Source organism: Branchiostoma lanceolatum, chromosome 6 (assembly GCF_035083965.1).
Source record: "Branchiostoma lanceolatum isolate klBraLanc5 chromosome 6, klBraLanc5.hap2, whole genome shotgun sequence".
In the NCBI taxonomy this organism is placed as follows: Eukaryota; Metazoa; Chordata; class Leptocardii; order Amphioxiformes; family Branchiostomatidae; genus Branchiostoma; species Branchiostoma lanceolatum.
This window is the reverse complement of record NC_089727.1, coordinates 23,479,123-23,506,157: the sequence shown is the minus strand read 5'-3', so window position 1 is coordinate 23,506,157 and position 27,035 is coordinate 23,479,123. Positions and strand designations below refer to the sequence as shown.

General features: G+C 40.2%; 1 protein-coding gene across 1 annotated transcript in view; it reads left to right on the top strand.

Moving 5' to 3' along the window:
* The first annotated feature begins 5,297 nt into the window (after window positions 1–5,297).
* Window positions 5,298–27,035, top strand: part of LOC136437083 (kelch-like protein 20) — a 32,926-nt gene continuing 11,188 nt past the window's right edge. Inside the window, exons 1-9 of the mRNA XM_066431549.1 lie at window positions 5,298–5,404; window positions 11,530–11,762; window positions 12,843–13,060; window positions 20,552–20,641; window positions 21,910–22,038; window positions 23,979–24,061; window positions 24,604–24,774; window positions 25,226–25,403; window positions 26,188–26,349. Of these exons, the coding sequence (XP_066287646.1) occupies window positions 12,844–13,060; window positions 20,552–20,641; window positions 21,910–22,038; window positions 23,979–24,061; window positions 24,604–24,774; window positions 25,226–25,403; window positions 26,188–26,349 (1,030 nt within the window). The 5' untranslated portion in view covers window positions 5,298–5,404; window positions 11,530–11,762; window position 12,843. The remainder of the gene's footprint in view (window positions 5,405–11,529; window positions 11,763–12,842; window positions 13,061–20,551; window positions 20,642–21,909; window positions 22,039–23,978; window positions 24,062–24,603; window positions 24,775–25,225; window positions 25,404–26,187; window positions 26,350–27,035) is intronic.

Here is a 27,035-nt window from a genome sequence, read left to right as displayed (position 1 = left end):
GGGAACAGACGGTAGTGGTAGAAGGCAAGGCCTCAGCTCCAGTTAGAGTTGCGTCAGGCGTACCACAGGGAACTGTTCTGGGATCGTTACTCTTCCTCCTGTACATAAATGACTTACCAGACCAGCTTGATTCAAATGTTAGGTTATTTGCCGATGACTGCCTGTTATATATAGAGTTGTCCACACAGAGTGATTCACAGCTTTTGCAAGAAGATTTGAACACACTCGAAGAATGGCAAAGCAGATGGCTAATGCAGTTTAATCCGGAAAAATGTTACATCATGCATATAACAAACAAACGAAACCCAATTGTAACCACCTACCAGTTCTGTGGACAGGCTCTAGCAACAGCAAAGAGCCACCCGTACCTAGGCGTTACATTAACAACGGGGCTAAAGTGGAACACCCATATCAACAAAGTACCAACTAAGGCTAAACAGACATTGGGAGTGATCAAACGTAATTTGTGGGCATGCCCAGCAAAGGTAAAATCACTTGCATACACGTCTCTAGTAAGACCAAACCTTGAATATGCTGCAACAGTTTGGGATCCATACACAAAGAAGGATATAGATAAACTCGAGAGGGTGCAGAACCAAGCTGCCAGATTCTGCACGAACAACTATGAAAGGGGCGCCAGTGTAACAAAAATGAAAGCAGACCTGCAATGGATGTCACTTGAGGACAGGAGAACAATGTCCAGACTTTGCATGATGTACAAGATGACTAATAAACTTGTGGACGTACCGACTGATAAGTATCTAATGCCAGCTCAGAAGAGGACCAGAAATAGTCATGCTTTTAAGTACCAGAGTTATCAGCCAAGGATTGACGTGTTCAAAAATTCGTATTTCCCGAGAACCATAGTAGAATGGAACTCGTTGTCATCAAGTACTGTAGGAGCTTCATCACTAAGTAGCTTTAAAGAACGGTTGCAGTCAGATATGCAAAGACTAGGTGTAACAGACCGTTCGGTGTAATATGACCAGCTGCTGCCGCGCCGCGTGCCTGCGAAGCTGGTGTGTTACGCCTGATGGCGGTTATACCGGCTATATAGATACAGATACAGATACAGACATATGTTTTCAAATCTAAAATTCCATCTGCTACTCAACAAAGACATAGCGATAGTTTCCTCGTATTGAAATCTGGGAGTGGTACATGTATTTACAACAGGTTGTAACTTTACAACAGCGTCAAATACATTACAAAAGAAAGCTTTAAGGGCATTGTTTAGTATAAAAACAACATTAGGAGACAGCAACCCCTCAATCTCCGTATACTTCAAACTATTTGATGCATGTGTAGCGCCAATTCTAACTTATGGTGCCGAGGTGTGGGGCAAGACTAGACTAAACGACAAGTCCCCAATAGAACAAATTCATCTTAAGTTTTGTAAACTGCTAGGCGTAAGGAAGAGTGCGAGCTACCTGGCAACGAGGGCCGAACTCGGCAGGTACCCCCTATGGATTGAAGTATATATTAGACTTTACTCGTACTACAAAAGATTAGTTAGAGAGGTGCCCACAAACAGTCTTCAGTTTGAATCTTTACTAGTTCAACAAGACATGCACCGACGCAAGTTGCCATGTTGGCTGTCCTCTGTTAGTAGAATCCTTGAGGAGTCAGGCTTTACCTACCTTCTACACAACAGGGACAGTAATACATCATCCGCTCAGTCTGAAGTAAAACAAATTAAAGACTAAAAGATATCTTAGTGCAAAGTTTTTACCCAGAACTGAACTCCAGTGGCAAAAAAGAGAACCAAGGTAACAAGTTAAGCACTTACGAAACATTTAAACATACATATGAAAGAGAGAAACCTCGATTTAAAAAAACTTTAACAATCGCCGCGCCGTGACTAAGCCAAGGATTAGCGATCACGTACTACATATTGAAGCTGGTAGATATAACCGGACTCCTCCTAATGACAGACTATGTATATTTACCTTAGCCGAGAAGGTTATGCAGAGGGTAGCGTTTGTTTGTGTGTGTGTCTGTAGTGGCAAAGCATAACTCCAGAATGCCTTGATGGATTGTCTTGGTATTTGGTATGTTGGTAGGTTTTGATGAGACCTAAAAACGATTAGATTTTGGGCCCCCTAGCGGCTTCTTACGGTACTGCAGCGGAACTTCCTGTTTTGATATCTCGTGTTCTGGACATGCTGTGGAACTTATGTGGTAGTGGTAGATAGATATTTGGACAGAGAGTAAGTGGTGTGGGTTTGGGCCCCCTAGCGGCTTTTTTGGAACTGCAGGAGCAGGTTTTGCGTCTGACTTTGAAAGGGAATAACTCAAGAAGGGCTTGATGGATGGTAATGATTTTTGGTAGGTAGATAGCTTGTGTGATGATGTAAATGATAAGACATTTCTTATGCAAATCAGTATCTAATTTGCATAATTAATGAGGAAAGTTTATACATCCGCCAAATTCCGTGATAGGACTCTGAAACATGTGACATATGTAACTGAGGAAGAGAGAAATATTAATTGATATAAACTATGCAAATGAAGACCTAATTTGCATAAGTGATGAGGAAATACTATAACAAGATTGGCTTGATGGATGGTCATGATTTTTGGTATGCAGATAGCTTGTGTGATGCTTAGTATGATTGGACAATGATTATGCAAATCAGATTCTGATTTGCATTATTTATGAAGCAACTTAAAAAATCCGCTTTGTTCCATGATATGACTATTCAAATTGTAACTGAGGAAGAGAGGAATGTTTCTAGATAGAAAATATGCTAATATGGGCCTAATTTGCATACTTAGTGAGTAACTTCTCTAATTCCACACTGGCAAATGACGGCAATTCCATACATTTAATACTTTTCCTGGCATCGGGACGTTATGTGAATGTGAACATCGTTGAATCAAATTATGCTAATAAGGGCCTCATTTGCATAATCAATGAAAAACATTAGCATAACTTTCTTTGTTGAGCTCATAATTTGTTAAGCTCATACTTTGGACATGTTATATTTTAAGACAATCAACTGGTATGATTTATAATTGATGAGAAACACTCCTAATACATCAGTCATAAAGGTTAAAATCATTTGGCGAAGGTATGAGGTCGTGGAACTCTAGTTTGTAATGAGAACTATATAGATAATGAAGTGCACTTTGTTCTAGAATGCTCTCTTTATAAAGATGTACAAAATTCTCTTGTGTTAGTGACATATTGCGAGACCGAAGAGATGCACATTTTACAAAGGAGGAAATGCTCGCACATGTAATGTCAACAGCTAATTACGATGTAATGGAAAAACTCTGTGAATTTGCCTACAAATAATGTTTCAAGAAGAGAGAAGAAGCATGTAAATCATAGTTTAAGCATAGCATAGTTTTCTTAGTATCCTCTGGATATTGTAATGCATTTAGCCCTATGTTGGGCATGCATATGCAATAAACGTCATTGTCATTGTCATTAACCTTTAGTCAGAGACCACCAGAACTTAATATCAATGCGAAATGTATATAATACAAATTTGTTATACATATATGTATCATATATTATCTATACAGGTATGTTTTACAGAAAAAAACACAAAGTCGAAGAGACACATATTTTTGTAAGGGTCAATGTTCATTGTGCATTATACATGTACAACAATGTAGATATCAATACTGGGCAGCACGGTTAACATCATTCAAATTACAAATGACAGTGACAGGAACATCCTGTCGACAGTGGGAAAAATGCAAAAAGAGAATAAGTTCTCACTCACTAGAAATAAAAAGGGGATCTGGAGATAACGTTAACCGTTACAAAACTTCCTATCGACAAGAAGACGTAATGTACAGGGAAAGCTGTGGAAGATGAACTATATTTTATGTGTCAATGTCCACAATACTATATTGTCAATGACCACCATACATTTATTATACAATATTATAAGGAAGTAAAATTAATCATAGAAATCTCCAAAATTTCCTCTAGAATCTTTTGCTTCGTCGTTCAACACGTTTATTTACCAAAATTCATGCAAATAACACAATTACATCAACACGATCTTGAGTTGTGCTGTGAACACACAGCAGATGTACAAACGGAACCCAAAACAGTAGCTCCGGTTTGACCTTATTAACCCTCAAATACCTGAACGGGGTCATTTTTGACCCCAGGCGTGGATTTTGACGTGCTATTTGAACATGTTTGATCTGAGAAAAATTCCTTCCGTGACTTTGTCGGTAGACATCTTTTCTAACCTCTCCTAATTTTCTAGGGGGATCGGCACAATACTGTTGACATTATGTAGGAAAGTCTGTGTGGAGTCCGCTGGGGTCATTTTTGACCCCAGCAAAAATAATGTCCTGTTTTTGAGACCTGCCCTCTGTAACGCATCAACTACTTATCATATGACCACCAAATTTTCAGAGGATGATGCACATGTAAATTGATATTACCATAACAGATTTTATGTCATAATGACGTCATAATGACATGATTCTATGTGATTCTATCCGCCATCTTGGATTTTGACCAATGACGTCATCAAATCAGATTGATATCAATGTTAAATTTATAAATCATAAGAGTTACATTGGATTACATAAGATGATAACAATGTAAGGAAATACATTTGGCGTACCAAAAAAGCCTCGAAACCTCATTGTTTGAACTGAAATTAGAAGATTTTGTAAAATATGCCTGTCAAAAACCCGTTGCCATGGCAACACGAAAAACGATGAACTTGCTTTATTAATTTGAAATTTTTGTTAAGGACATTTTATGAAAAGTCACCAAGTTTGGTGGCCCTCGCGTAAGCCGTTCATTAGTTATGCAACATGAAATTTGGTGTGGACTTCAAAAATCCCCTCCCGGTCTAAATAGAGATAGTTCAAGACACGGTCCTTCTGATCTTTTTGCATACATTTATACTATGATAATGAACGGGAATTATTTATACCTAAACATGCCAAAACATTCCTCTTACATTAATGAAGCAATGCACGGATAACAATCAGCGAAAAAAAAATGAAAAGGGAGGTTTTACTGAACAAAACATTTTGGGGTCATTTTTTACCCATTCAGTCATTTTAGTCGCAAAAATAGGTTCAGATGTTTGAGGGTTAAGGTAAATAAGAAGAACAAAGGATGAAACTTTGATACCAAACGCTGGTACCTCGTGCTGCAATTTGCAAATATTCCGCTAGAAGTCCTCGGGAGACCGTGGTCTAGTAGGCAAAATTTGACTAGAACAACATTTTCAGAGCATTTCAAAACAAACGAAACTTTGGGCAAGATTCGTAGGTACTACCATATTTCCGCATAGTTTTGACTGTGAAAGTCAATTTAGGCCCGGAGAAATGGAGAAAATATATCAAAATAAGCCCCTATAATGGTGAATGGACGAGTCCGTCCTGACAAAGATGGCAGACGCCTCATGAATAGGTAGGTGTGAACCGTTATCTCCTACAGAACCTGCGACCCGTGAAACACTTGGGCTTTGGTTACTTGTAACAGCGCTGGACTGCAACATAACACTGTCAAACTGTTAGTGTGTGAGTCTTAGTACAGATCTGGTCCATTTCGGCTGACCGCACTGGGGAAAAGTATGATTAACGTTATTTTCCTCAACTCTCGCTCAGCATGACATTGTTTTGGACAGCAGTTTAACCTTTATATACCTTTAACCGTTATACCTTTATACCAAGTTCAGTCGAGGAAGGCATCGCCTGTTGTGGACTGGTCTATTCGCTTCCGCCGTGTTCGAGCATTAGCTCCTTCCAATGTCGATCTAGTCGAGACTTAAACTGGTTGACTGTTTCGCTGGAGACTACACTCTCTGGTAGGGAGTTCCCAGTGTTTAGGTGAAATTACAGTAGAATAAGCAGTGTATGCTAGAATGTTGTGCATATGTTTTATTACAGAACTTTGTGGCGCGTCAGAGCGAGGAATGTTGAAGAAATCAGAAATGTTTTGATTAGACATTGTTAGAGTGCATGGCACGGGGGGGGGGGGTACTAAAGTAACATAGAGGGGCAGATAAACCAAGGACGTTAAAAGCTGTTTTTAACCTCCTTGGATAAACATAATTTACAAATTTCACGGTGGTTTATAAACTAAAAACTGCTGCAGGAATGCCCGTTTTTAATTCTACAAGCTTAACATTAGACCACAGCGAGGTCATTTTATTGCGGCAGTTTTTGAAATAAAAAACACGAATTTTTCTATCCTTTGGCAATGGTCAATAAACCGACAACGGGGCAATATGATTCAAAAGTCTGTCAGTTCCATTGCAAAAACGTTCCAGATGCCGCATAAAAAAGGCATTGCGCATGTACTAGTACATGTAGGAATGGTGAAAAATCGTTACAAATGTGTTGCACAAGTATTGTGTATGCAAGCTGTCATAAGATTGCTCCTCATCAGACACAGTGCAGCCCTCATATCAAACCTGTACTTGCAATTAGTCTGTAATTGTTGTGCCATTATTATCAACAACGTGTAATTCGATGTGCTGTTCTTGAATGAAGTGAACTACTAACACATCCGACAACAGGGACCATGTCTAACTGTCTGTCCGTTGAAGACAGAATAAAAAGACGGCACGGATATTCAGGCTGATAGTCAGGCCAGCAATAGCATCTAGAGAATTTCAGTTGAGACAAAGCGAGCAGATTCGGCATTATTGAGTCACATACAGTCAGTCTGCCTCATGACTCAGGAGACTCCCGTGCCCATGGAGTGTAGGGAAACCTTGTCTCTGCGTTCTTGATATGCTATACAAACCCGGATCTAAATCAAGAATGATTTTAATGTTGACATCAGTGTTAGTTATTATATTATTGAATACAGGGATAAAAGACTTGTTGGTTGTAATACCATGTTTTATATCGCTTCAATTCTTCTTACATGTTTTATGGTGTTCAAGTTTGAAAATGTGGATATCTTGTTTTTTTTTACCGCCTTGTATTTTTTTCCGCCTGCGCGCACTAAATTTGGAGTCTACAGGGGATGTCATCCATAAAATTTACTTGCTGTGGCCTTACCCAGAAAACAACTTCAAACCGTTTCAACCGCAGACTAAATTTAAAACCATGGCAGAAATGCTTGTTCTGTCTTCTGCCTGCCCCCTTGTTTCAACCACAACCTTCAAACCACCGCAAAAATGATTTTATGATGTCTTCCTCCAGCTTATCCCCTTGTTTAATCCCTAAAACAAAATTAAATCCCAACGAGTTGAACCTTTTTAAAGGCATTTACAGTTACTGTATCATAAGTCTGAGGTCAGGCAGGAAATCTTCTGTTTTTTACTATGTCTGTAAGTGTAAGGCAATTTTCAGCCGGTGAGAAGTTAGCAGAATTCACACCTCAAATGGTAAGCTCCATCTGGTAGAACACAGAAACTGTAATACAGTAGAATCCGCTTAATTGCACCACCCATTTGTCAGCGTTTTTGGTGCAATTATCCGGCTGGTGCAATTATGCGAAATGCCCAGCTGGACCGCACCACCATGGGCGAGGGGGTGTATTTTTAGTCAGAAACACTAGCATAAAGAAAACAGACGAAATTATTCAGTTATTAACTTTATTTATTGACCCTTTGCTGAAAATAAAGAAATGACTACGAACCTGTTTTGATTTTGCATTCTTTCATTTTTCCATGCGATCTACCGCATTACAACACACGTAATGTTACAGGGGAGGCATTCTGAAACATCGTCATACCAGTCATGGGATAACAGTTTCTGTGTTACATTACGTAGAGTGCAGTTGTCGATTTACGTAAATCATGTTCCGTCATGAAACTAGGAATTGAAACTAAAACTTGGTTACTGATTACGGATGACCCGCCCTGGACCTCCCATACGATTCCTACCAACGCAACGCAACTGTCAATGGAGACCGCCTTCTTTTGTTACTCAAAACAGTTTTAAACATATTGGCGGTATTGCGCTTTTGCACTGGCAGGTATCGGCTCATTTGTACCGCGTTTTCTCGAATTCAGCGCACCTTTTCAGTTAACTTGTCGAGGATTTTTGAAAGAAATTGGTGCAGTTATCCGGCATTGGTGACCATGCGCGGTGCAGATATGCGGAGTCACTAACAATGCAGTGAATGGGAACCGGTTTTGGATATTGGGATTCGGTGCAATTAAACGGAAGGTGCGTTTATCCGAGGTGCAATTAAGTGGCTTCGTCTGTACATGTGAACAAACACACAAACAGACATTACTGAAGACAACTGCGATCGCAATCTGTCCTAGGACAAACTCCAATCCAAACTAATGATTTTGTCATAAAATCAGACACCAGTCCTGATTCTGAAATTGAAAACAGATTAAAGGCTTTGAAAAGTCAATGTAAGAATGCATAAAATTACGTTAAACCCCTTTATTTAGTTATTAAAATACACTAACTTGTCCTTGTACTATGTATATCTGTATGATTTTGATATGATGTTGAGAATACTAGTGCCCCAATGCATTTCAGTTAACACACATTTCAGTTGTACATTGTTAAACTGAAATTGTTTCATCACTTCGGCCAAAATCTAAAAAGAAGATAAAAAAGAGAATGCTTACCTACCGACACTAAAGATATTTTTTTTTCCATTGTAAAACCACTTTTAAACTAACTCTATATCAAATTGTCTTGTACACTGTAGATCTTGAAATGTAACGTTAGATCATGTATTGAAATCATGACACTAAAAATACACATTTTTATATTTCACTCCCCATACCTACGTTTGGGTAGAGTGAAATATGTTGTTTTTGGTCATGCTCTCTTCTTTTTCTCCTCCTGCCAAATCTTCAAATGGATTCAACTTTTCCATTCTTTGACCTGAAATTTGGCATGTAGGTTAAGTGGACAAATACCCCCAGACTTTTTTTTCGATATCAGTATTTAGATTTTGAATCATTTTATTTAGAATTTTTTTTCCATCTTTGGATAAAAATGTATATTTTGGGCTCCTGTGCTCTGGTATTTCAACCGAATGACCTGAAATTTGGTAAAAGTGTGCCTAGAACATGTTTGGTATATACCACACTTCAAAATGACTCATTTTGGGGACTTAAGGGCCTATTTTCAAACCCAAAACGGATTGAAAGTTCTATCCCCCTTCCACATTCAATCTTAGATTCGGCCTGTTCCATCTGCCAACGAATACGTGTTCTATTCAGGTTACATGAGGTTACGAACGACCGCAAAGAAATACACATTCAAATTTATGTAGCTAATTTTCCATTATTGCATAGGGAGGGAATGAAATATGATACATTGTACATGTATTTACTCTCAAGCAAATGTCGGCCTCTCTAGTATCTTCTGCTATTTCTATCACAGTACTTAGTGTCAATAATGAATGTAAAATGCTGTAAAAACCTTCTTTCCGTGAAATTTATTCCCCATGAAAACAGATGAATTTGCAGTATTGTTGCCTTCACACGGCTAAGCTAGACCACCAAAATGGAAAATATTCCAATGTTTATACAGGCTTAACTAAAAGACGTACAATGTGGCCTGCAAAATTAACTATAACTTGATATCATCAATCTACTAAGATGATTTATGAATGCTCTGATTTGGACAGCAACAGATAAAAAGCACTGACTATGCACTGATGTAATGAGGAGGATAGTAGATTTATCAATTTTCACAGGGACTTACTTTCAGGCTAGAGGGCTGGGGGAAAGGAATCTTTACGCCAAAAATAATTACTCAAGCAACTGGATAAAGTTTTGAAACAGTCAGACGTTTCAGACAGCATCCACTGTCTTTCTCTGTCAGTCACTGACTGTCAGTCACTGACGAAAGACAGTGGATGCTGTCTGAAACGTCTGACTGTTTCAAAACTTTATCCAGTTGCTTGAGTAATTATTTTTGGCGTATCTTACTACCTGGATGTCTAACTTTCATCAACGTAGAAAGGAATCTTTCACTATATTTTAAGTTTGTGGTTGAAACAATTCTGTAGTTCAATATTAATGCAATAGGAACATGTATAAAGTTATTAAAAGTAAACCACCATGAACATTTCAGATTTACTTCATTTGCAGTGAAGGTTAATTTTTTTGGATGTAAGCTTTCTCTAATTGTATGATAATGATAAAAACAACTGCGGACAATCCATTTTCTCCTTAAAAAATTAGATACCCGTGAACATTTCCACTTTTACTGTAAATCATAGTTTTCTATTCAAAAATCTCTATGGATCGACTGTGAAGGCCAAATTCCACTGTACGATTAGCCACATGGCCGGATACAGGGGAGTGGTGACAGTTGATCAGATTTCCCAAATTCTTACTGTCATTCCAAATTCAAAGTCACCAGAGTTTTAGAGATACTGAATATCTGGTGTCATTCTAAATTTTAGTTTAAATTTTACATATCATGATTTTAGAATTTTATTTTCAAGTCACTTCAATGTTTACATTTCCCCCATTCCACCTAATTGTAAAATACTGTAAGTCTGGAAATGTTTGCTGAGGTTTTATTTTCGGGGTTTTCTCCACATTGAAATCATAACAGTAATTAACACTGTGAATTAGACTGGTCTAATTGTGCTTATAGCGGCGGCCAGTAACTGCTCAGCCCTACGGGGGTAGGGGCCATAAAAGCCCCGGACAGCGGCTGAGTTTGCATTATACAGACTAATTGCGAATATGCCTTTTTTGTAAACTTACTGTTGAAAATAATTTCTGTAGTACAGTCCGAACATAAAATGAAACAGCTTTTCGTTCTGTCATAATTTCAAGCTGGAGAAGACACTGCAAAAATAAAACCACTTCAAACATTTGAAGCTTTACACTTATTTCCATGTAGTACTAGCCTGTACAATGTACAATCAATGTATACAGTCAATGTCCTGACACTTTCTTATGAGCTTCTGTGTTTTTCCAAATGTTTTATTCTAAATTCCTCCCAGACAGCTGTAGATACTATAAAGGGCTTTAATAAAAAACAGTCTGTCAACTTCAGAAACTTCCACTTTTTGTGAAACTCAACCTTTTTGTTAAGTTCTTGTCAGCTGTGAAACTTCTTGGCTTCTGAGAGTTACTGAATCCAATGTCTTGATGCTTGTCTTTCCAAAAGTGTTTTTAAATCAAGTTTTCGTTTCTAGATATTATAGGAAAGGCCCTACATGTACATGCACTATCCCAACATGGCAAGCTACATGTACATGTACTGTGTAGCTCTGGAACATGTATCTACAGATCTGAGTTTAATCCTTCTCAGCTGTGAAACATCAGCTGCTCTGTCTGGGTCTGATGGGAGTTTGCATCCAGTGTCCTGAAAGCTACTGATGTTGTGTCTTTTGTTTTTCTAAATCTGAAGTATTTTCATTTCCTTTCCAGGTACACGGCCATAAGAAAAGATCCTACATCGACTATCCCCAACCTGTCAACTCTTTACTCAATTCTTCTCAGCTGTGAAACTTGCTGCTCTGAGAGTTTGAATCCAACTACTGACGCTGTGTTCCTTTCCAGGTAGTCGAGTTCTATATACATGTATGTTATGCCCATAGTAAAACTAATATTCCCACATGCACTGTCCTGGACCTGTCAGACCCTGAGACTTGCAGGCCTGGCGTGCCTCTCCAGCTGTGTTGAGCTAACCCTCCTGTCAGCCCCTGGACTTGTGCAGACCTTGGTAGGGAATCCCCGACGGAGTCATCCGACACCCACAGAGGATGTGCCCCTGCTTTTGGGAAGTCACCTCTGACCTCTCCCTCAGCCTGTAGCTGGGACAACAGACAGACATGGTGTGGTGGTAGGAGGAGAGACCAGGCTCAGATCCAGGTTAGTTTTCTCCTATTGTCTTCTGTAAATAGTCTCATCAGGAGGGTAAATCAATTCAGCATACATGTGTAGTTTTGGTAGGTACAGAACAACATGTACAGATGTTTCAACGAACATCTACATCTACATGTTAAATCTACTCTCTTCATCAGTGTTAAATAAACTTGTCCTAAATCAGTGCAAAGTAAACTTGTCCTATTGTGACATAATTGTTCTGACGAGACTTTGCTTTCTCAAACATTGCTGTTACTATGTATACCATTACTTCTCCTTGCCACTTTGTGACGAAGCGCAAAGAGTCAAATACCCCCCTCGTCTCTAGGATGTGCCCAAATTCCTTTTGGGAAGTTACCTCTTTCTTTACCTCTGTCTTTCTGTAACATTTCAGCATTTGCACTAGCCTGGTATCAATCCTAACCTAACTCCAGTGCACCCCTCTGAATCTGATCGCTCCCCTTTCCAATTAGTAAGTTAGTCTGGAACCCGTTAATAGAGAAATTATTGGTATTTGATTATTCTCCTATGATTCTGATTTGTTTCGAGTTTCATAGTAACTGTAACAGTTCAAACAAGCATTTGAAAGTTGGATCCCCTTGCACTGCTTCTGATTAATGTCAGCTACCCAAAATAATGCAGGACATTATATTAGGACCAAACCTCTCAATAGGGATGGGTGCCCTGGACGGGACTTGGAGAGAATGGGGTCATAGGAACAGGAATAGGATATGGACTCCAGGCAATGCATTTACATGGACTTTAAACTTTGAGAAGGCTGTTTTTGGAGTCTGATTTTGTGTCAATTTAGTTATGAACAGCATAACTAAAGCTGGGGATGGATCATTGTGATGGGATTTGGTATGTGTTTAGGTCTTGATCCCCATAATTAGACCACCTAGTGACATCTTAGGGCCTGCATTTGACTCTGAGGTGTTTGCTAGTAATGATTTCTTAGTTAGGCCATGTTGATTTGATTATTTGGATGACATCGGTGTGCAGTTTTGGGGTCCCTAGAGGTTGTCATTCATTATAATCAAATCAACATGGCCTAATGAGTAATTTTTGTTCAATTCTTTGTTTCAGGATGGATTTTGATAAGATCGAGCAGACCACGGGGAAAGCGGACTTTGTCGTCCACGAGGCGGAGAAGAGATTCGCCAACAAGGCGCTCGTCACGATGAACACGTTACGGCGGAGCGGGCAGCTGTGCGACGTGGAGATCAGTGTGGAGGGGAAGACGCTCCACGCTCACAAAGTCGTGCTGGCGTCCTTCAGTAACTACTTCTACGCCATGTTCACAGGTACACTCTTTCATTCACTCATTCCTTCATTCAGTCTTTCATTCCAATATTAGAGTCATTGTTCATCACTCGTTCATTCATCTCTTTTCTATCCTGCCATTTATTCATCCATTCATCTGCAGCTGCCAAGACAATAGTGACTTTAATTTCTTTTGTTCGGAAAAGATGAAGATTTAGAATGATGTTACTGTATTGCCACTTGGTTAATTTGTTCTTGTAATGTCAAGTTATCAACAATGTTAACTTTCTCAGTATTAATATTTTAAACATCATGTGTACGGATATTGATATCACATTTCATCATGATAATTCATTTGTGATACGGATAGTATTGCATGTATCTTGAAGATTTTGTACTTTTGAAAGTGTTTCCATTTCAATCTCAAAACCTCTGTTAACAATAGACAAACTGTTTTCAAGCCAAAAAAAGCAAGTGTCCTGTGGATTACTATTATAAAAGACCACATAAAGATGTACAGACTGGTTTATTTGATATAGCCTAACTGCCTCACGTGTCCAATGACAAGGTAGCCCCTAATAACTCTTATCAAGTCGATATTGGAATACAAACCTTCCCTATCATAGGCTTGATGGCGGCTTATTGTAGGATTCAGAACAAAATTAAACTACGTTTTGGTTATTTTTTTTACATATTCATACGTATCACTAATCAAACTGTATGTTTATTTTCTAATTTATCATCTTTACCTGCCATATTCACAGAGTTTGTAACAAATGCTTAATTGAGCTAGTAACCAGGACGTAATGCACATATGGTACAAGTATATATCCTGGTATCTAAAACATGAGCTGTCCAGGTTCTTTTGGATACTTGGTACCAGGAGGGAGGGAAGGGTCCTGCAAACAGCCCTGATTGACCTCATAATCCTTGCTGACCTTGACCCTAGAGTTCCTGTGGAACTTTTAGTAAAAATCTTAAGAACAACATCTTTAACCTTTGAAAGAGCTCAAACAACAACAGAGGTCATAATAACTTCAAATAAGCCTCAAGTCTTTCACGTGTCTTCATAACTACTAGTAAGATATACATTGTATATTGTCAATTGTTGTTGTTGGGGGGGGGGGGGTAGGTTTGAGAGTACATCATGTACATGCGCTGTCTTGCATTATGTTTATTAGAGATACCGAGCGCTTTTTCCCCTTCTACTCCAAAACAAAATATAAGACCCAGCAAATTTGATACAGTTAATACCCGTCAATAGTGATTAGTCAATTATGTATCAATAAATGAGAAAGTAGCTGTCAAAGTTGAGTCAAACAGTAGACAGCCTTATATATGTATGAAGATGAGTAAAGTCACTACATGTACATGTATGATGTATACACCTTCATGGAGGTTTGTGTCTTATGGACTCTTGTTTCACATTGATCGATACACTAGACTGCTGTGGTAGTAGAAAGCTCTCCCAGCTGCAATATGTCTTTCTTCATTTGAGTTTAGGCTGTCCACAGTAGCATGCATCTATGGTGAGCAGCATTAGCCTGGGACTCCAACTCTTGACCCCAAACCAGCAGGCTAGGGTTGCCTCCAGGACTGGACCACTTACCATTAGGATGGGGGTGGACGGGACATGGATTTTTGTATTCTGTTAATCTTGACATTTTTGGCAGTGGTTTTGTTTTTGTGGTTTTCATGATTATCTCTTCAACTCAAATTAGCATATAAACAGCAGTCTACAGAAATGTTTCAACCACGAACCAAAAGCAAGTTGTGTACCTCCATTCCCCTCCTATGGTGAAATTTAGCAGCTGCAAAAATGAATGAATATACAGTACAACTGCTAGACACAGCTGGTAATAAACTCCTGTCACATGTGTGCGATGACAACAAATAATTCTGTGGACAGTTGAGGATGAACCTGAGTCAACAACCCAAACCACAATGCCACAACTTACTATACCAAAAGAATTGTATAACGTTCACATATATATTAACATATGTGTCTGCACCTCATTCACAGTACGTATCAACTGAATGGATGTCTGTTTTCCCAGGCATGTATTTTGATTGTATCTGTGGATTGTGTTGTTCAGCTTATAGAATAGCCTTGTCACCATTCTCGACATAAGTCAAGTCAAGTCACCATTCTCCATTGGTCGGCTAAGCACATGCAGGCCTGGAAAAAATGTATTTCTGATAGCCTATCTTTCTAGCAGGCCTATTTCCAGTTATTGCCTGCCTGTAATTGAAACCTACCCCGTTAGAATTTGCTAATGAACTGGGCCGGGTGAGCAAGAGTCCCAAGCGCCACAGAGATAGCAGTGAGCTTGCATTGGTTAATTGGTATCATGGTTGCCAGGCTACCAAACTGAGGTTGCTATAGATCCTTCTTCATGGTTGGTTCTGTTAGCCTCACCAAAAAGATGGTGGTTTTGTTTTTGTCTTCCTTAACCTGTAAAACGTTTTTTTTTTACAATGTTAGCACAAGTTTCGTGAGACCAGACTGTGTAAGGTTTGATCTACTCACACCAGGATAACCTGGGGTCCAGTCTATCGACAATAGACTGGATGCCAGGTTTAGATTTATAAGGTGTTTGAGATGTGGCTGTCGTCAAACATATGTAGGGTCTCAGATTATTACAACTCCCATCCAACAGGTCTGTCTGTAGTGAAGCTTTGTAACTCGTTTTCACCAAAAGTTGAATGAGGATTAATAACATTATATACATAAAGATTATAGAATACAACATGGGGTATTCCGTATCAGCCGAGGTACCAGCCCGACCGTGGGTCTACGGCCGTCGAGCGATCCGACCCGCGGGAGGGCTGGGACCGATGGTGATGCGGAATGCAACGTGTTGTATTTTATTTATGTCATACCTTGGTCATATCCACCCAAGAAAACACACATTTCAATGCGGAAAGCGCCAGAAGTTGAGGGAGGTTTGTGTCCTCGAACACAAAACTGTAACAACATTGATTCTAACATCCGGTATTCGAATTTCCGACGGCGGCGCACCCAGCACGCTCGAAATGCATTCGAAATATTCTATGGAAGCCTGTGTGATAACACTCCCGAACCCTATGTGATCCTAATCTCCAAGCAGATCCACACCGGGCGCGAAAATCGTAGTATGCTAGCCAGAGAAGGTCCAGTCAGCCAGAGAGGGTCCAATAGCCCGGTAGGGATCTGCCCTTAGACGGACCTGAACAAGGTTATTAACACGCAATTGTTACCTAATCTCCCCGCAGTCAAACTGCGCTTAGAAAGAAGGTGCGAATTGTGCCGGCGTTCGAAGCCCGGCGCCCGTCATGGGTCAGCTGCGCGCCGTCTCAGTTACCCGGCAGGTTTGAATTCCAGATAACAATGGAAGCAAGCAGGCGCTGGTGGTCGGAAAGAGTCCGCCGTAATTTCCGTGCTATCTGGGAGTTTGAAATAAGGGAGACTCAACTAGATGCCATTCTGGCATGTCTGGAGAGTAAAGATGTATTTGTTGGGATTGCGACGGGCAAATCCCTGTGCTACCAAATTACATTCCGCTGTGTCTGCCGTGAAACAAAACTTGTTTCGATCGTCTCACCGTTACGAGCGCTAATCAGCGACCAAGTAAGGACGTTATGTAGAGACTTCTCGATCCACCGGACGACGCCATGGCTTCTGCCATAACTGAAGACATGACAAACGACAAGACTCGGGTTTTACTGAACTGAATATAGACGCGAGAAAAAGATACAAAGACACTGAAAGATGGCGGTGTTTCGGCGTGGTTTTGCACCGCATCCAAGCGTGAAAGAATGGCCAGAAACAGATTCCAAAAAGACACACCAAGCATTCACATAAATAAAACGACATTTTAATCAATTATGGTTTAACATCAAGCTAGAAACTAATGGTACAAATTTGTCTAACGGAAAAGTCTGTATGTCGATACCTTTGCTTTGATGCGTTGTGATGCGGTGTGTTCCCGCACTATTGTATCTGAGAGGAAACTCCCGCTGTGAAATGGCGCGGCCGGCCGGGTTCGTCCCAGATTCGGGGTTGTAAAACGATAATCCCAGCCAATTTTCACGTTGGAGTTAAGCAGGCACGAGGAGGAGTAGAGGCACCTTTCTCAATAGGCTGCCCCTCCTCGTGCCGGTTGATAACCTTGTTCGGGTCCGTCTAAGGGCAGATCCCTACCGGGCTATTGGACCCTCTCTGGCTGACTGGACCTTCTCTGGCTAGCATACTACGATTTTCGCGCCCGGTGTGGATCTGCTTGGAGATTAATGTGATCCGGATAGTTATCACACGGTCCGGAACACCCGTATCAGGCCCAGGCATGACATAAAGTTCCATACGGCTAACCTACCTATAGTAAGTAATACAAGAGTGTATGGTATGGGATGAGAATGGGCTTTTTCAATCATTGGAGGAATTTCTAACGTGTAGATATTCTTTAATACATTTTCCTATGTACATGTACCATGCAGGTGTTGTCAGTATGCACTTGAATTTGCTATTCAACTCCATTGAGATAAATCCTGGTATATAAGATGATGGCCTTGTGTATAGTAAATCAAAACATAGGAACCTGGGCTAGAGATGAAGCAGTAGTGAAGATGATGATGATGAGATTCAGACCCAGCACCTGAGTCATGAACTACCCAAACCACAAGGCCCCACGATGCCACCATTATACCAAAAGAATTGTACAACATAATTCATATGACTGCACCTAATACAAAGTCAGAACTATGTCTGTTTTCACCAGTATTTTGATTGAGGAATTCCTGCCATAACAAAGCAACCTTGTGTCAACTCATATTTCTCCTATCATAGCAGTCCCATGGGGTGTCCAATAACACATCATTCTGTGTTAGCACAGCCTAGGATCTAACTTGTACTGTACATCTTGAAACTTTTGTAGTGGTTTTATTTCCTGTTTGACTTCTCCAATGAGAAGTTATTATTCATACCGTGAATGTGTGTTAGTACAGAATTGTTTCAACCACATATTGGAAACAGCCGGAAAACCTCATTTTCCCTCCTACAGCAAAGTAAATCTTCGTGGAAAGTGAAATTTACTATACAGTAACTGTAATTCTTGAAATGCTTGTGGTTCTTTTGTTTTTGCCACTCACTGCAAAATCAGGACACAGTGCATATTTGTTTCTGCTGTGTGTATTACTATTGCAATTGAAATGAATACACTACAACTTCTTCAAGATTTATGATATTACATGTAGAAGTAGAGCCTTTATACTGCAGGGCTGAAAATAGTGGTTGCATGTGCACCTGTGTGCACCCAAGATGGGAGCTGTGCACCTACATGTAATTCTGTGGGTGCACCAGTGCATCAAGATATTTTTGTACGCTATAGGGTAAACGTACATAATGTACACTAGTATACAGTAAACAGAATATTCTTGAAATGTAAGTGTGTTGTATTACTTGTTTAAGATTTTGAATTTAGCTATAGAATTACAGATTGATGTTCTTGAGAGCTTTGGACATTGTAATTATGTTTTGCTAACATTATACTTTATTTTATGTTGTGCACCTAATTTTTTTGGTTGGGTGCACCAGTCCACCTATTCCCAAAAATGAACTTCGAGCCCTGTACTGTCTTCCTCTATCAGATTCAGGAACTTCATAGTATAAGGCATGCAAAATAAATACACAACAAAAATTTCAAGATCTACAGTGTTAGATGGAGATATTTATAATAAAAGACTGCCTTTGTCCCATGTGTCCCTTCAGTTATATAAGATTCATCTATACCTTTGTTTTACCTTACATTTGTATTTCGACATTGTTGTCAACATGCAATTAGCCTACGGGCATGAATTTGCAATAAACTATTACTATATAAGACATGCAAGTATGTCGTCATGTCTCCATGATACAGATAATTCTCTTATCAGCCCCTCTAATTTTGAGTTGTTGGAGCTGTAGAAAATATTGTTGTACATTCTCATGAAGTTTACATACATACATATCATGACGTTTACTTATATTACAGAGAAGGAAATGATAAGGTTTCAGAATTTAGCATTTGCCATGTCCTTCGAAGTGGGAGCTATCTAAGGCATACCAGGCTGTCACGTTTTCATGGTTTTGATACATTCCTTGGCAACTCCTCCACATTTGGTCCCTCTGAGTCTGAAGTGTCCCAGGATAGGGTGGAATGGAATGTTGTTCCACTGAACCAAAAACTGGAGAGAAGAAAAATATTTTTATAAGTGGGGCCTATTGCTTGATATATGTGACATATTCATGATACAGGATGTAAAGTTTGAATATCAAAGCTGATATGATACTGATATCTTTTGATGAAATGTTTCTATACAAACAGTGTATCACACATTATAAAACAGATGCTTGCAACCAGGGCTGTTGATAAAATGTTTATTGATATCAATTATACATTGAACAGATGGGTTAGTGGGGATAGAAGTTTGCGAGCCCCTTTGTAAATCATTCAGTACATTCTTCAAGTGACCTGCCACATAGACATGGTCTTTTGAGTACCTCTGCCTTCCTGCAACATTAAAACAAGACAGGTCATGAATAAAGGTTTGGCTGCATGAAGTTAATTTGTTGTTTCCTGGTGTAATCAATGACCCGCCCAAGGTATGTAACATTTGCTGGACACTGCTTTCGAGCCAAACAGCAAATATTTTCGGCCATCCTTCTATGGAAACCAAGAGGCCAAGTGTACTGCAGAAGTTTGACTTTTACCGATAGTTTAGTCAGAGACACTGAGATTGCATATGAACACTTTGGACAAATGATGTTGGACAGGGCGATATGGAGTGATGTATGTACTTATTTAGTCCCAGCCGATGGCCGATAGATGATGATGATGGTGTCATAACGCCCGGTCATTTGCTATAACCACTGAATAAATCCAACGAGTGAGCAAAGCTAAGAAGGCCTTTACTATATAGCCTATCCAAACAGACCCATATAAGAGTAATAAATTCCTGTATGATGCATAGATCCCTTAAATTGGCTTAATGGCTATATCATCATCATCATCGTTCATCCGGATTACTCCGGTGGGATACAGTCAATAAAGTTCTTCCAGTACAATTTGTCCTTCATGGCGGAAAATAACTCAGAACCTGAGAGTCCAGTGTCTCTTTCGATCAATGTAATTAAAGTTGTGTGAGGTCTTCCAACTCTTCGTTTTCCCTCAGGTAGCCATGGCTATATGATAATGAAATATAATGCTGGACTGGAATATCTAAGTGAAATCTGTACCCTAAATGGTACACACAGTATCAGGGAGTGAATATGATGATAACACATTATTATCAAGTTTTCCCCCGAGTCCTCTTTTTTATTTCCACCACTTTCTAAATATTTACTTTAAGATGTCCAAGACCTAATAATGGTATGGACGTCCTCCCTGCTGCCCAACCTCACAGCCAATATAAAGTTGGTGCCAATTGGCTACCTTCACAGGTTAAAGGTTAAAGAGTATCGACACTGTTAGAGTTGCTTGTTGATGCATGTTTATATCTCTTCCATATTACCTCAGGTGACCTGGCAGAGGCTTCCCAGGGTTCCATCACCATGAAGGGCGTTGACCCCCGCAGTCTGGAACTCCTCATCGAGTATGCCTACACAGGTCAGGAACAGTTTACTAACTGTACTGTGTAGCTGCTGCTCTTGAAGACCTTCACCGAGAAGGTTACATTTGTATGCATAGGGTAGCATGGGTGTGTGTGTGTATATGTGTGTGTGTGTGTGTAACGACCAGCATAACATGTGACATATGTAACTGAGGAAGAGAGAAATATTGATAGATATCAACTATGCAAATGAAGACATAATTTGCATAATTAATGAGAAAATACTATAACTCAAGATGGGCTTGATGGATGGTCATGATTTTTGATACAATGTATGTAGATAGCTTACGTGATGCATGGTAATACTATGATTGGATTTTCACAGATCTAATTTCCATAATTAATGAGACAATTTAAAAAAATGCTGTGTTCCAAGATGACTATTCAAATATGTGACATTTGTAACTGAGGAAATGAGGAATGTTGATAGATAGAAGATATGTAATTAATGAGAAACTACAGTAACAGTTACTATAATTCCATACAGGTAAATGATGGCAAATTGGTGCTTGTAGCATTTGGAAGTTATGTGAATGTGAACATCGTTAAATCAAATTATGGGTGGAGAAGATGATCAATTGGTATGATTTAAAATTGATGAGAATCACTCCTAATACGTCAGTCATAAAGGTTCAAATCATTTGGCGAAGGTATGAGGTCGTGGAACTCTAGTTCACATATAAGTTTGGCCATATCACAATTCTGCATGGGTCAGCTAGCTGTGATTTCCAGGCCCCAATCTGTTCAGCATAGGCCTATTTCTGACTTTCTAGCAAGCCCTCCGAGAATGATGTGTGAGTAATTGAAAACACCATAACACCATAAAACTTCCCGGCATGTGCTTATGTCTTATGAACAGGGTGGGCAAAACTCCTAGCCCTGCAGATGTAGCAGCAAGCTCACAACGGTATGGTTACTAGGCTGATGTGTGTCCCGGGTTGACATCTTTGGAAGGTGATAGTCACCTGTTATGTCAATCATTCCACACTTGATGTGGTAAATTTTAAATGAAAAGATATCTGTAGTTCACTTTATCTTCACCTTAGCAAAATTTCACGGTGTAAGGCAAGTGACATTTTCACTGAACTTTGACTTCATGGAATGTGAAGGAATCATAGATAATAACAATTTTTTTCACGGTGATGATACGTTCACGGTACAGAGGTGACTGTGAAAACAGTGAACATAAAGTTACAGTGAAATAAACAAGAAATACAGTTTTAGACATATGACGGATGGGGAAATGTTTCTCTGTGTCCCTCAGGTCGTCTGGAGATCCATGTTGACACAGTACAAGGTCTCCTGTACGCCTCCTCACTTCTACAGCTGCCCGACGTCCAACAGTCCTGCTCAACATTCCTGAAGAAACAGCTTCACCCTGCCAACTGTCTCGGTATGTGTCTTAAACCAACTTCCTAAAGAAACAGCTTCATCCTGCCAACTGTCTCGGTATGTGTCTTAAACAATCTTCCTAAAGAAACAGCTTCACCCTGCCAACTGTCTCAGTATGTGTCTTAAACAATCTTCCTAAAGAAACAGCTTCACCCTGCCAACTGTCTCGGTATGTGTCTTAAACAATCTTCCTAAAGAAACAGCTTCACCCTGCCAACTGTCTCAGTAGGTGTCTTAAACCAACTTCCTAAAGGAACAGCTTCATCCTGCCAACTGTCTCAGTAGGTGTCTTAAACCAACTTCCTAAAGAAACAGCTTCACCCTGCCAACTGTCTCAGTTGGTGTCTTAAACCAACTTCCTAAAGAAACAGCTTCACCTTGCCAACTGTCTCGGTAGGTTCCTTAAACCAACTTCCTAAAGGAACAACTTCATCCTGCCAACTGTCTCGGTAGGTGTCTTAAACCAACTTCCTAAAGAAACAGCTTCACCCTGCCAACTGTCTCGGTATGTGTCTTAAACAAACTTCCTAAAGAAACAGCTTCACCCTGCCAACTGTCTCAGTAGGTGTCTTAAACCAACTTCCTAAAGAAACAGCTTCACCCTGCCAACTGTCGCTGTAGGTGTCTTAAACCAACTTCCTAAAGGAACAGCTTCACCCTGCCAACTGTCTCGGTAGGTGTCTTAAACCAACTTCCTAAAGGAACAGCTTCACCCTGCCAACTGTCTAGGTAGGTTCCTTAAACCAACTTCCTAAAGGAACAGCTTCACCCTGCCAACTGTCTCGGTAGGTGTCTTAAACCAACTTCCTGAAGAAACAGCTTCACCCTGCCAACTGTCTCGGTAGGTGTCTTAAACAAACTTCCTAAAGAAACAGCTTCACCCTGCCAACTGTCGCTGTAGGTGTCTTAAACCAACTTCCTAAAGAAACAGCTTCACCCTGCCAACTGTCTCAGTAGGTGTCTTAAACCAACTTCCTAAAGGAACAGCTTCACCCTGCCAACTGTCGCTGTAGGTGTCTTAAACCAACTTCCTAAAGGAACAGCTTCACCCTGCCAACTGTCTCGGTAGGCGTCTTAAACCAACTTCCTAAAGGAACAGCTTCACCCTGCCAACTGTCTAGGTAGGTTCCTTAAACCAACTTCCTAAAGGAACAGCTTCACCCTGCCAACTGTCTCGGTAGGTGTCTTAAACCAACTTCCTGAAGAAACAGCTTCACCCTGCCAACTGTCTCGGTAGGTGTCTTAAACCAACTTCCTAAAGGAACAGCTTCACCCTGCCAACTGTCTCGGTAGGTGTCTTAAACCAACTTCCTAAAGGAACAGCTTCACCCTGCCAACTGTCTCGGTAGGTGTCTTAAACCAACTTCCTAAAGAAACAGCTTCACCTTGCCAACTGTCTCGGTAGGTTCCTTAAACCAACTTCCTAAAGGAACAACTTCATCCTGCCAACTGTCTCGGTAGGTGTCTTAAACCAACTTCCTAAAGGAACAGCTTCACCCTGCCAACTGTCTCGGTAGGTGTCTTAAACCAACTTCCTAAAGGAACAGCTTCACCCTGCCAACTGTCTCGGTAGGTGTCTTAAACCAACTTCCTAAAGGAACAGCTTCACCCTGCCAACTGTCTCGGTAGGTGTCTTAAACCAACTTCCTAAAGGAACAGCTTCACCCTGCCAACTGTCTCCGTAGGTGTCTTAAACCAACTTCCTAAAGGAACAGCTTCACCCTGCCAACTGTCTTGGTAAGTGTCTTGAACCAAAAAGTGTTACTGTCTCAGTGGACACTCCATGTTCTTATACAACAAAGCAACAATCTATGTAGGCAGGTGTCTTAAATGGTTTACACAACACTGATCTAGATCTGAATGCTAGAAATAGAATGGGCTTCATTTTTTTTTCCATTTTCATTCTTTTCTTTTAAACAAATTGTTGTTTGTTTTCCCCAGGAATCAGGAACTTTGCTGATGCCCACACCTGTCACGACCTCCTCGCTGCCTCAGAACAGTTCGCTCAGCGCCATTTCACACAGGTCAGGAAACTATCTGAAATTAGGAAGAATATTGGATTTTTATAGCCAAAGTCAACATCTTGATAAATATAGAATGAATCATATATTTGTTATGACTTTGTGAATAGCTTTATTGGGTAAGTCATTTGACATAAATTGAAGAATTTTATCTTCCCGTAGCTGATTATATTAGCAGAAGTTGAGATACTATACTGTACATTTTCCTTCCTTCTTTCTAAGCTTCCTTTATTTATTTACTTAATATGTATTCATGTTTATCCACAGGTTGCAAAAGAGCAGTTTTTGATGCTGCCTAAGTAAGACTAAGATACAGCTGGCAGTCTGACAGAGTTAATGGCAATCCTAACTTTGTCTCCGTCCTTCATTCATTCATTCATTCATTCATTCATTCAGTCAGTCCTTCCCTCCTGCAGGTAATGCATGTAAAAGAGATGTTTTGATGCTGCCTGAGATAAACCTGTTGGAGATCATTATGTTTCAACTTTCTCTCATTTCTTTCCTCATCCCTCCTTTAATCCTTCCCTCCTTTGCCCCCCCCACAGGTGATAGAGGAGGAGGAGTTTCTGATGCTGCCCAAGGCACAGCTGACGGAGCTGATCGCGTCAGAGGACCTGCACGTGTCCAACGAGGAGGAGGTTTTCAACGCAATCATCTCGTGGGCGTATCATGACCGTGAGAACCGCAAACATCACATAGCAGAGCTACTCAAACAGGTAGATTCATATCATGTTTTCTTACTGTGCATGGGCGCCTCCTATAGACACTTGAAAGAACTGCACATGTCTATGGAGGGGGAGGTTTTAAAAGCAATCATTTTTAGGCATATCACAACCAAGAGAATGGTAAACATTACAATATCATAGCAGAACTTCTCAAACAGGTGAAGACATGACTTGTCATACTTTCCTACTACACATGTATAAGTACCAGCTTTACTGCCTGTAAACTCTTAAAAGAACTGCATACACGTATGTCTATGGAGAAGGCTTCCAATACAATCATCTCTGGGTGTACCATGGCTGGGAAAATTGTGCCTACATAGCAGAACTTCTCGAACAGGTAAAGACATGCTATGCTTTCCCACTTTGCAATGGCACCACCTATACATGTATATGTAATAGGGATGCATTATTATTGTCACATACACAAACTACTCCCCCGTAGGTCCGCCTGCCCCTGCTGTCCCCCCACTTCCTGGTGGACACAGTGGAGCATGAGGACCTGATCAAACAGGACCTGGCCTGTCGAGACCTGCTGGACGAAGCCAAGAACTACCACATGCTGCCGGACAGGCGCGGACGGATCAAACGGGACCGCATCAGGCCCAGGCGCTCGTGTGTGGGTCAGTACATGTGGAAATCATCTTTTGTTAGCGCTCATCGAAGATATTTAGCAGAAATATGGAGGACACTCTGAGTAATGAAATATTCATATTATTGACGGTGTACCAAGGGGAGTCAAAAAGTGATGCAAGTGGTTTTATAACAAACTCACAAGGCTGACTGGTCATCTTGAAATCAGCTCAGTCACTCATAGAAATCTGAACAGCAAATATATTTCAGTCTCAAGAAGAGATGTGCCTTTACATGTACCTTTGTGCCAAATTTCAGCTCATTTGAAGAAAACATCAGTTTGTTTTACTTTTTTACTCCGTCTCATACATTGTACGTTTTAGCACATTTTACATTATGATTCCATATTTCTTGCACTTGCAAGGAAATAAATGTGCATTAAGATTCTCATATTTCTTGGTTGTACCAAACTGACAAATTTTCTACACATTCAGTTATCAGTTTCAAGTCATTCATTAACAAGATTGCACATACATACTGTTTTCTCTGCTTAGCAATCAGCATTTGTAATGTCTGAGAAGGAGTATGTATCAAAGTCACACACACACCACTACCAGTGGACCAGCCCTCAGCTGTACAAAAGGCAGTCTGGTCCAAGGGCTAAACAAAGGGAGATGGGTGCGGCCTTTAATTTTTTTCTTTGCATAAGCCCAATGCAGTCCTCAGCTTATCAGGGCTACATCACGCGGGTGCCACTCTGTGCCAGGTTACTAAATATGACAATTGCTCCATGAATAATAGTTTAGGAAGGACATTGACCTTGTTTGTCCCCAGGTGTAATCTACTGCTGCGGAGGGATGGACACCACGGGACACTCCCTCAGCAGTGTGGAGCGCTTCGACCTCAGCTCCGGCAAGGTCAGCATCGTGGCCAGCATGAACACGCCTCGCAGCGGGGTCGGGGTTGCTGTGCTAGAGGGACAAGTGTACGCCGTTGGTAAGGGTTACCATGAGGTTAAGGGTTAGGGGTTAAATGGTAGCATGGACACACCTGCATTAAGGTTAGGGGGCGGTGCTAGTTTACGTCATTGGTAAAGGTTACAATGAGGTTAATGGTCAGGGTTTAAAGGTCAATATGAAAACACCTCACAGCAGGGTATGAGTTGTTGTATTTGAGGGTCAAGTTTCTGCTTTTTTTGAGGGGTCAGTGGTTCAAAGTTTAGTGCACCACACAGGTGAGAAATAAATGCCATTTGCAGGTATAAGGTTTTACTTTTGTAAAGATGCCTTAAGCATATGAAGGGAAAGCAAAAGTTAACATTCCAAGTCATACTATACTACATGTTGCTAAATATTCCCTCAAGTCAAGTTTTCACTTGTATAACATCTGTTCATCATTATTTTTCATTCGTTGATATGTATGAATGGTTTTTATTGTTGTCCCATGACACAGCATACAAAGGCAGCCTCTTGGCTGAACTGAAGTATGTCTTACAATCAGTCTAAAAGCAAACAGATATACATATAATAAAACATCACATATCTTAATTAACAAGACTTAATTTAAAATATCTACTTACTAAGTGCTTATCTGCTGTACTTTTTTATTGAGAAGGTCAACAAGGTACAGTAGTGTAGTCTTTCTATATCTACCAGTTCTACATTTGAATTGCGTTAACTGGT